This window comes from Colius striatus, chromosome 1 (assembly GCF_028858725.1).
Source record: "Colius striatus isolate bColStr4 chromosome 1, bColStr4.1.hap1, whole genome shotgun sequence".
In the NCBI taxonomy this organism is placed as follows: Eukaryota; Metazoa; Chordata; class Aves; order Coliiformes; family Coliidae; genus Colius; species Colius striatus.
This window is the reverse complement of record NC_084759.1, coordinates 165,056,742-165,067,344: the sequence shown is the minus strand read 5'-3', so window position 1 is coordinate 165,067,344 and position 10,603 is coordinate 165,056,742. Positions and strand designations below refer to the sequence as shown.

The 10,603-nt window shown below is 56.7% G+C and overlaps 2 protein-coding genes across 2 annotated transcripts; both read left to right on the top strand.

Moving 5' to 3' along the window:
• The first annotated feature begins 361 nt into the window (after nucleotides 1–361).
• MYF6 (myogenic factor 6) lies at nucleotides 362–1,548 on the top strand. Its single transcript, XM_061993355.1, has 3 exons — nucleotides 362–880; nucleotides 1,141–1,231; nucleotides 1,430–1,548. Exons 1-3 carry the CDS (start codon nucleotides 362–364, stop codon nucleotides 1,546–1,548), a joined length of 729 nt encoding a protein of 242 aa, XP_061849339.1.
• Nucleotides 1,549–8,167: 6,619 nt separating this feature from the next.
• Nucleotides 8,168–9,602, top strand: MYF5 (myogenic factor 5). The gene is made up of 3 exons (XM_061993238.1): nucleotides 8,168–8,674; nucleotides 9,174–9,249; nucleotides 9,409–9,602. The coding sequence occupies exons 1-3, from the start codon at nucleotides 8,168–8,170 to the stop codon at nucleotides 9,600–9,602; spliced, it is 777 nt and encodes a 258-aa protein (XP_061849222.1).
• The last annotated feature ends 1,001 nt before the right edge of the window (nucleotides 9,603–10,603 follow it).

Genomic DNA, 10,603 nt, shown 5'->3' with positions numbered 1-10,603 from the left:
GTCCCTTCCCTGCACCCCGAGCTGACAGGGTTTCGGGGCGGGATTGAGGGGGGAGGATGTTGGATTGTATCTTTTCCATTTGTTTTCCTTTTTAAAAAAAAAAAATCCTCCCTCTGCTCGTGCCCTCCCTCTCCCTTCTAAATCGGAGATGTTCTCAGGACAGCGCCCAGGAGACTGGCTGGAATGAGTTTTGGAGGGTGATGCACCGCGACAGCTAAAAGTTGGATAGGGTTTCAGCAGCTCCTATATAAAGCAGGGGGGACTTATGTCACTGCACTAATTAAATTCCATCTGGGTTGTTCCTCGGGGTGTTTTTGAGCCAGCCACCCAACTCAAGCAGGCAGAGAGGCCAAGGGACAGCATGATGATGGACCTTTTTGAAACTGGCTCCTATTTCTTCTACTTGGATGGGGAGAATGGAGCTCTGCAGCAGCTGGAGATGGCTGAGGGATCGCCACTGTACCCAGGCAGCGATGGCACCTTGTCCCCCTGTCAGGACCAAATGCCGCCCGAGGCCAGCAGTGACAGCAGCGGAGAGGAGCATGTGCTGGCACCCCCAGGACTACAACCCCCTCACTGCCCTGGCCAGTGTTTGATCTGGGCTTGTAAAACTTGCAAGAGAAAGTCGGCCCCCACGGATAGACGGAAAGCAGCCACCCTGCGGGAAAGGAGGAGGCTGAAGAAGATCAACGAAGCCTTTGAGGCTCTGAAAAGGCGGACTGTGGCGAACCCCAACCAGAGGCTGCCCAAAGTGGAGATTTTGAGGAGCGCCATCAGCTACATCGAGAGGCTGCAGGACCTCTTGCACAGGCTGGATCAACAGGAGAAAATGCAGGAGATCGGGGGGGACCCCTTCAGCTTCAGTCCCAAGCAGGGAAATGTAAGCGCTGCCGCTCGATCCCTCCCGCTGCCCCGGCCTCCGGGTGCCAAACTGCCGTGTCCCCCTACCCCCGGCCCCGGCACGGCCTCTGCGGCGGGTGGCCGGGCGGGCGCGCAGGGGCTCCCAGAGGGCCGGGCGGGCTTCGCGGGCCTCCGGCGGCAGTCGGCCCGACCCACCGCGGGGAGCCGCCGTCCACCTGACGACTGATACCCGTCCTCTCTCCGTGTCTCCCCCCTCCCGCCCCCGCCTCTGTGCCTCAGATCCCCGGTTCAGACTTCCTCAGCACCTGCAGCTCCGACTGGCAAAGCGTTTCCGAGCATTCCCGAGCCCTTGGAGTCGGCCCCAAGGAAGGTAACTCGCATGGCGGCCGCCCCCACCGCCCCCAGCCCCTGCGCCCCCGCCGCTCCCACCCCCAGCGCCCCCGCCCCCGGCCGTCGCGGTCCCCGACGGTCTCTCACCCTCCGGCGCCCGGCCTCTCCGCCCGCCGGGAGCCCTGCCCCGCAGCCCCGGCGCGGAGGAAGGGTTTATCCCGTTTCTCTTGTTGAGCAGGAGGCTCCGTCGTCGAGTCGTCGGCCTCCAGCAGCCTTCGCTGTCTCTCCTCCATAGTGGACAGTATTTCTTCCGACGAGCCCAAACTGCCCAGCGCGGAGGAAGCGGTGGAGAAATAATAAATCCGGTTGCTCTGGTAGTATATTTAACGGAGATGGAGCCCCCACCTCCTTCCCTCTAAACTAAGTAATGAAGCAAATTAATACAGTGGAAAGCCCAGAAACGGGCCTTGTTAAGGTCGAGTCGAAGTACACCTACCCTAAAGAAAACGGCCCCCACCGACTCGAGCCAAACAGACTTTCCGCCTTTTTCTTTACTCTTCTGTGTGCGTGTGTGTGTGTGTCCTGAGTTTTGTTTTCTTTTAAATTGTGTTGCATAGACCATCCCTCCTCTTTTTTTTCTCTTTTAATTTAAGATACTTACCAGCGTACCGGTGATCCGCTTTGTCTGAGACTCGCCGGGAAGTTCATTCCTGAGTGAAGCTGTCGGTTGCTTTTCGTGTTAGTCGTATTTAAAGAGTTGTCGCCTCGGTTCGTTCCTGTAAATAATTTCAGTACTGTCTTTTCTTTTGTAAACATAACAAATATATATTTAAATGATGGAATGTGATATTGTATATAAGAACAGATGGATTTCTTGGATTGTAAAATAAAGCTCTTTGTGTTACAGTGGTTTCGCTCCCCCGTAATTAAATAATGACCCGATCCCGGAGTTAAAGCCTGACTTCAGCGAGATGAAGCTCTGAAGAGTCAGACAAATGTAGCCGAGACACGACGCGTGTGGTTGGAGGAAACAGGACAGATTTTCACTTCGATTTCTCCTCTAAAAAGTGTCTTTCCTTACCTCGGGCCGCACACGCGGTGCGGGCAGGCAGAGCTGGTGCTGGAGCAGGCAGGCAGGGCAGGGGCCGGCAGGCAGGGCAGGGACCGGCAGGCAGGGCCGCGGCTGGGCAGGCAGGGCCGCGGCTGGGCAGGCAGGGCCGCAGGCCGTACGGGCATCCGCTATCTCGCCGTGCTTGCGGGGCTGTGCTTGCACTCCCCCGAGACGGCGATACTGCTCCCCCAAAATGTCCGACGGTGCTGCTCGCGTAGCTCACCAGGCAGGGACACTTCTTTGGCCTTGTCCTGCACATGGAGGTTGGAAAGAGGAAATACAAAAAGATTCCCCACCGCCTCTTCCCTGGTCCTTGACAAGAGGGAGACTGAGCGCGTCTCCCTTTTTCCTCTCAGCACCGGAGGACTTGAACCCCAGGCCTTGTCTGCGGCAAAATGGATGGGCCAGCTGCCCTAACGGGACAGCCAAGCGCTGTGACCGGAGCCCGCTCCCACAGGGACTGGGGGCTGTGATTCCTTGCCAGGGAAAGGTAACTCCTCTGGACTTCCTTGAGCCTGAGGGAGAAGAGAATGGGGTCCCTCAGGGAGGAAAGAGTTAAGCGGCCGAAAAGGATGGGGGGGCGGGGTGGCGGGGGGAACGACACAACATCTGAAGCCTTTCACTCAGTGATGTAAAAAAACTACAGTCTCTGTGAGGCTGTCGGAGCGGAGCTGCTCACAGCCAGAGCGTTACGGTTTGTAACAGGTTGTTACGCCCCGGGAAGGGGCGACCACCGGGGAACAGCCCGCTCTGGCCTGACACGCACACCCACACGCACAGCGGGCTCGCCGGAGAGCTGGCAAAGGCGAAGGGGCCAACTGCACTTCTGCTCGCTGGCGCTCTCCTCTTTGGCTTTAACCCCCGAGATTGTTTAATGGCGGGGGGGAGTTGTTATGTTATTTGAAAGGTCACAGCCACGTTTGGGCCTTCCACTCCTTGGCTGGCTCGGGCTGGGGCACGGCCGCCTGAAAGCGAAGCCCTGGCAAAGAGGTTGCCCTGAGCGCGGGGTCTGTCTCTCAACGCGCCCGCCCGCCCGCCTGCCTCCCTCCGTGCCGCCGCGGCCAGTCTGCCTTTTAAACCAGCCGGGTACTCCCTCTAATTGCTCTCTAATGAGATGCTCTTCTTGTAAGGAGTTACAGCAGCGACATAGCGTGCCCGCTCCCCCTCATTTTTTTCACTGGTTTCAAGTAAGCCCCTTTGTCTCGGGGAGCCCTCGGGCTTTTGGGGAGACGCAGGCTCCTGCCTGCAAGCCTTGCATTTTGGCGAAGGTTCTGTGTAATGTATTACAGCTAGCCGCTGTAACGAAGGGACTTGATTAGCGGTAGCGTACATCTGACGGCTTTAGCAGCTCCTCGCCTTCCTTAATAATCTGTTTCGATTCTCGGGAAGGGCTACGTGCACTGGATAACTCCCGACGCAGCCCAGTCCGACTCACGTCCCGCTGGCCCCAGTGCTGCAGCAGCGCAGGAGTGGTGCTGGGGCAGCCCGACGGCCCGGTATCACCTCGATATCTGGCTGGGCCGCTCTCGGAACTGCTCCCAGCCCAGCACTAACCCTTCTGCTTGGCAGGACCCCCACGGAGGGGTCTCCTCCAGCAGCAGGGTAACTTGAGCGATTGTTTGGAGTAAACCTAAAGGAAGGTTTTGAAGTGTTGGGATTTTTTTTTTTTGTTTGGTTTGTTTTATTTTTAAATAATTAAATAAAGAAAATATCTCCCGAAGCGACTCCCCGTGACCCCCGCGGCTGCTGCTGACATGCCGAGCTCCTTGGTAAAGGTCCTCGGTGTGTTTGCAATTAAAACGTTTGTGTTTGATATTAATAACGATAATCTTTACCTAAGTTCTCAGCCAAAGTAAACAGGGTCCCGGAATTACAAAATCAAAGGGTAACGACTAAGGACAAGGAGTTCGTGTTTTAATCAAGTCACTTTTTCCGGAGAGGCCACGCACAAAGTCATGCAAGTTTTTACACGAATGCAACTGCCCTCTCCGGCTCCAGTTCATTAACGGGAGGGAGCGGGACGGGCCGCTGCTCCAGTACCTCCCTCACCTCTCGTGCACCGCTCCCCCGAGGGGTGGGATGCGAGACACCGGCGGCCTGCGGGGCCGGGAAACGATTTGAAGCGGGGGGTGGAGGGTGGGTAGGAGACTTCTGCATTCCCTCTGTGTTGTCACCGCGCTCCTCTGAGGTGACGCGACCGAGTGCTTAAAGTCTTTTATTATTATTTATTATTATTATTATTATTATTGCGCGTCTTTATCTCCCTCCATAAGACCATCCACAGCCTCGAGGGGCCGCAGGGCAGCCGGCAGCGGGCCGAGCTTTTTTTTCTGAGGTCGAAGGCACGGTGGGCAGGAGTCAGCCCAGGAGCGATTTGCATGGGGAAAATTCCAACTTGATGGATCGCTGCTGCTTTGGGGAAGCCGTACAGTTTTTCCAGAGCTTCCAACTTTCTAAGGAGATAGAAAATAGGAGTGGGATGGGGGGGGGGGGGGGGGGGGGGCTGGAGGAGGAGGGGAGGGGAAGGGAGGAGGTTGAATAGTTGAACCATGTGCTCGCTGGGACGTCCCTCCTATAGCAGGAACTAGCAACTTTTCCCAGTCTCAAGGCTGCTAAAATCCCCCTCGTGTCCCTTTGATCTCTCCTGGGAGTCCCAGGGTGCCAGCAGAGGCCAATGCCTTCTTCAGCTGTCTTCTATACAAATCCCTCTGGCAGGTACTAATGTGTTTACTTAGGTGCGTACGGTTCCCAGCGTTGGGGGGAACCAAACGTTTCTCACACGGCTGGAAGCCCCCCCGCTCCCCAGCCCAACTGGGAAACAGTTTTGCCGTCGGGGCGGCGAGAAGGAGCCCTCGCCGGCATCCACCGACGTCGGGAGAGGAAAGATGGGGAGGAAGGTGGCATGGAGCCGCTCGACGGCAGCACCTCGGCTCCTCCCGGGTCAGGAATCGCCGACATCGCACCCACCACGAAACAAAGCCCGGCCCCGGATATCGCTCTGGCCGGGCCCTGGCGTTCGCTCTGGTGGTCTGCGGGGCAAGGGCGCAGCAGTTGAAGTGCGGGATGCCTGTCCGCAGGGCCGGAGGCGGGCACGGCGGGGCGGGCTCAGGTGGACCACAAACACCTTTCACTCCTCCCGGCGCGGTGACTTATAGCTTCGGTCGGGATTTCCTTTGCTTAAACAGAAAGGCGTGGGGCTTGGAAAATGATTGGACGCTCCGCAAATGGTTTTCTTATAGGATCGAATCCCTCCAGAATTAGATGCAGCACGGCAATGGTTGCGAAGTGGAGAGTATTGGGTTGAAGAACAACATTTAAAGAGGTCCTGACACATTCACCATTTTCTCACTGCCGGTCACAGGAGCAGACAGTGTCCGACGCTCAGGCTGTTCTCACTTTCCAGACTTTAGCCTCCTGTAATGCAGCACTAACCCCCCGTCGCATCCCCCCATCTTCCCCCCCCCACCCCATTAGCCAGCCTTGTAGTTTGTGTTTTCTCTTCCCTTTCTTTGGTTCCACTCGCCTGATGCCCTTTTGCAAATTTGTTTTGGTATCACTTTACCAGAGGAGCCAAGGGCTCTTAAGGGATACTAATTACAGATTTTTCCTGACTGACAGACTCTCCCATCCTTTCTTCCCCTTCCATCAAAATACTGAAGGCAAAAGGAAACAAATTTTCCAAGCTCCTCACAGACTTTTAGGACAAAACACGTTTCTTAACAACCTTAGCCTCGCTGGATTAAGAGAGAGTTGGACCGAGCGGATTGGCATCGTGCACCAGGACATCCATAGTGCAGACTTGCAGAAAAAGCCCTGAAAGCTGATCGGAACTGCAACCGGCACTTTAAAGATCAAGTTTATTTGTGCGCAAAGCATAAATCTGTAAACAGGTCTATTTTAGCCCGCGCAAATGTGCTAAATCAAATTTTGTGTGTCTGTGTGCACGCCATAGCCCAGTGAAGAGTTCAAGTTACCTCTGAGCAGAACCCCATCTGACTGACGGTTCCTTAGGAAAACAATAGGGAGCTGCCCTCTTTCCGATGTGGCCCAACTAAACAGCAACCTGCACCTCGGAGCAGCAGAAGCCTGAAATTCTGAGCTTTCCCCGTTCTGTAACATTACTCTTTTATCAACTCTGCTTTTCCTACAGTATTCATTTCAAAGAGGGCTCCCCCCGTTTATGGCCCCAAATAAACCGAAGCACTGCATATGTATCTTTCCCCTGCCTTTAGATAATTCTGCATCCGCACGTAGGGAGAACGATGGGTGCATGGGCTTTGTTTTTGTGGTTTGGTTTGGTTTTGTTTTGTATTTCGGGGAAGGTTTTAACCTAAGAGTGCAAATCCGCCTTTGGGGGGATAGAGCGGAGGAGGGGGATGGGTGAGAAGTAGATGGGGTGTCTCCAGTCCCAGACGTCCTGCCCGCGGTTTCCAGAGGTGTGCTCTTGTGCAAGACACCTCTCTAAGGAGATGTTCCCTACCCGCCTTGCCCACTTGAAGAGAGGCTCCTTGAGACCACTGGATCGCCATGTCCTCCTCATTACGTCCTCCTGAAGAGAGGCTAACCAAAGACGCCTTTTTTCCGGGCACATAGGCCGACTCCGTAGCATTTGAACTGCCGCTGGGTCACCCGCTCTCCGTTTGAATTAACCTAGGTCACATTATTTTATTCCCAGGTAGCGAAGGCTTCCTCTGCCTTCTCATAATATTTTCCTCCACTACAAAAGCCACCTGGATGAAACCAAAGGATTCCTGCGCTTTAGCAAATGCCTGTTAAATGGCTTCATTACCACTCTAATGACCCCTGCACTGCTCTGCTCAGCTACTGCTGCGGCTGGAGCTCTGCAGAGCTTTTGTCCCCGGCCTGTGTAAAGTTACTTAGGGATTGTGGGGTTAGAAATTTTACACTTCCAGGAGGGGTTTGTTGCACTGGCAGCTGGGACGCATCTGTAACGGTACAAGTTTGCCTGAAAGCAGAAAATTAGCAAGCCCAAGGCACCGCTCGACTGTTGTGTCTCTAGCAGCACCAGGTCACACGAGTAGGAGAAAGAATGGGAAGGGGATTTGTCTCGGAGCAAACATGTACACTTTCTTTTGTGAGTACCTTTCCCTGCGACCCGATCCGACAGCACTAAAATCTGGGGTAAACCCCTCCTCGTCTCTCCGGGCCACACGAAGCTAGGCGGTTTTGTCCCTTGCTTTGCAAATTCAAACAGATGGTGAAACAGCTTTAATTAAAAGACAAAGCGCTCCTCAAGATAAATGAACAAACCTTAGGTGCGAAAAGGTGTAAATTGTTTCACGTTAGACCTGGACCGTGGGCTGTAGGGAATAAAGATACTCAAGCAGACACTGTAGGTGCAGGGGAGTGGGAGTGTAGGGTGTGAGGTGTCCTGAGTTTATTCCCCGGTGGAGAGAGCCGGTGTCCCTCACGCTTTAGCATGTGATAGGAGATGGGAACATAGGGACGAGGAAATGTCAGCGTTTTGTTCGTGTCCACTATCTCTCTTTTTCCTTCCGTACCAAACTCGCAAATTTTCAGACTCGATTTAAACTTCGGAGATGTCGCAGCCGGTTCTGGGGAGGTTGTTCATGAGAGAAGTGCCCAGCTCACGGCTCTCCAAAGGAGCAGTGCGGAGCAAATTGTCTCCTGGGGACTGGAGGGGGCTTGCCCAGACAGCCCCCGGCAGGGGATGTGGTGGGATATGCTAATAAAGACTGGCCGCTACGGACCAGCCTCCCTTTACATCTATATATAAGGGCCCCCCGCATCAGCCAAGGGACACTTCTTCGTGGGTCGCTAATTACAGAGGACATCGCCAAGAGCCGGTAGCTGCCTCCCCTCACGGCCACCTCCGCTGCAGGGATGGAGGTGATGGACAGCTGTCAGTTCTCCCCGTCCGAGCTCTTCTATGACAGCTCCTGCCTTTCCTCCCCGGAGGGTGAGTTCCCCGAGGATTTCGAGCCCAGGGATCTGCCTCCCTTCGGCGCCCACGAACCCCCTGAGCCCTCCTGCTCCGAGGAAGAGGAGCATGTCCGAGCTCCCACTGGCCACCACCAGGCCGGCCACTGCCTCATGTGGGCTTGCAAAGCCTGCAAGAGAAAATCCACCACAATGGACCGGCGGAAGGCGGCCACCATGAGGGAAAGGAGGAGGCTCAAGAAAGTGAACCAGGCTTTTGAGACTCTGAAGAGATGCACCACTGCCAACCCCAACCAAAGACTCCCCAAAGTAGAGATCTTGAGAAACGCCATCAGATACATCGAGAGCCTCCAGGAGCTCTTGAGGGAACAGGTAGAAAACTACTATCACCTGCCGGGACAGAGCTGCTCCGAACCGACCAGCCCCACCTCCAGCTGCTCCGATGGGATGGTAAGAGATGGGCAGGAGCAATGGGGCTGTGGGGATGCCAGGAAGGTCCGGGGGCAGGTCGCCTTCGGTCCAGCGCCGTAAAATCGGTCCCATGGGTACGGGACGGGCCAAATGCAACCGGACATCAGGAAGAGGCGCATGGTTTGCGTTAAAACAGGCCCCTTCTCAGATGTAACGCTGGGCATGCACGTAGGTTTTCCGGGAACGCATTAGGGGGACAGTTAACGTTGCTAGAGGGCACCCAGTGAATACCGCAGCCCCCAGGGCTCGCTCCCGCCCCAGTTTAGAGGGGCGCAGCAGAGGGGGAAGGCGTGGGACGCAGGGAGAGGGGTAGGCGCTGCCCAGCGGTAGCCTGGCCGGGAAGCTGCTGTCCCGCTCCCCCGCGGCCGCCGGGCTCCCTCCCCGCCGGGCATGAAGGAGCTTTCCGTTCGAGGGAAGCATCCCGCCGGCCCCGTGGCGGGGGCGGCCGGGCCGGCACTCGCCCCTCGCTGTCTTGCAGGCCGACTGCGGCAGCCCCGTCTGGTCGACGAGAGGCAGCAGCTTCGAAGCCGTCTACTGCTCCGAGATGGCCCACGGTAAGCTCGACATACCGGCCGCCGCGGGTGCGGGGGGGTGGACGCGGGGGCCGAGAGGGCCGTCCCGCTGCCCGCGGCGCTTGGGGACAGCAGCGCGGGTGCTCGCCGTAACGCGCTGCCGTGTCCGTCTGTCCCTTCCTCCCACCTCCCCGGCCGCAGGGTACGCCGCCGAGCAGAGCAGCGCCCTGTCCAGCCTGGACTGCCTCTCCAGCATCGTGGATCGCCTCTCCCCGGCGGAGGAGCCGGGGCTGCCCCTCCGCGACGCTGACTCCCTCTCGCCCAGCGCCAGCATCGACTCTGGGCCCGGGACGCCCGGGACGCCACCTCCCCGACGGACCTACCAGGCGCTATGAGGGACCCGGGGGGGCCGGCACTCCGCGCCTGCCACCGCCTCCGCGGCCGCTGCCCTCCCCCGGGCCGCCCCCTCGCCCAGACAATGCTGCCCGAGCGAGGGGAGCAGCCCCCGCGCCGCCCGGCCCGCCGCCTCCCGCCGGGGCTAGGGGCACAGACCCCCGCCGGGCCCAGCCCCTACCCCCGCCCCGGGCAGACAGACCCTGGGGCTCGGGACACTCGCGCTACCCTGAAACCCCGCTGCAAATAAACCGTGCCTGAGAGAGCTGTCTGGCCTGATGGTTCTTTACGCGCATTCCCTGGCGTGGGGAGGGCAGCGAGAGGTAGCCGCGAGGTGTGCGCCAGCGCCCGTGCTGAGCTCACGCTCGGTCGCGGTCGCTCCCGGCTCCTGGCTGCGTAGGGACCGCCTCGGCACGGCCGTCCTGGCCACGGAGACGGTGCGGGCTGGGGCTTGGGGACCCTTGCCGCCCATCGACAGAGGGAGTTGTTCTGAGACGGTTCGCGGAGGAATTAAAATGTGGAGGGTACAGTTCTCTCTCCCTTCTCTCCATTTCTCCCCCCCTTTTTTTCTTTTCTCCCCCCTCCCCCATCCCCACCAAAGCCCTTGTTTCTTTTGCTGGGTTTGAAGACTGAATATATATTCCAGGATTTGGCCCTAAAAATCACACAGTGACTCTCCTGTGTCAAACAACTGTATGATCTAGTTCTGATTCGCCTGTCAGGGAATTTTTCTCTGTCACTCTCAGTGCTATGGCAGAGACAAATTTAGTAAGCTTAGTAAGAATAAGCCACAAATATCTTTCACAATCCAGAACATTGCATAATATTCAGAAAGTAGTATGGATCTCTTTGCTCCTACTGACTTTGCTCTTGCCAGGCATGATAAAAATTCACTACTCTATTTACATGGGTCTAGAAATAGCCAGGCCAAGTCTTCATGAGATTCAGAGTTAACAAATATTTCCCACTGTGCACTAAATCTAAGTCTTTCTACCATGTAAAA

Coding starts and splice junctions, on each gene's coding strand:
- MYF6 (XM_061993355.1), top strand. CDS start 362: ATGATGATGGACCTTTTTGAAACTGGCTCCTATTTCTTCTACTTGGAT. Junction 881..1,140: donor TCAGTCCCAAGCAGGGAAAT/GTAAGCGCTGCC, acceptor TCTGTGCCTCAG/ATCCCCGGTTCAGACTTCCT. Junction 1,232..1,429: donor TGGAGTCGGCCCCAAGGAAG/GTAACTCGCATG, acceptor CTTGTTGAGCAG/GAGGCTCCGTCGTCGAGTCG.
- MYF5 (XM_061993238.1), top strand. CDS start 8,168: ATGGAGGTGATGGACAGCTGTCAGTTCTCCCCGTCCGAGCTCTTCTAT. Junction 8,675..9,173: donor CCAGCTGCTCCGATGGGATG/GTAAGAGATGGG, acceptor GCTGTCTTGCAG/GCCGACTGCGGCAGCCCCGT. Junction 9,250..9,408: donor CTGCTCCGAGATGGCCCACG/GTAAGCTCGACA, acceptor CCCCGGCCGCAG/GGTACGCCGCCGAGCAGAGC.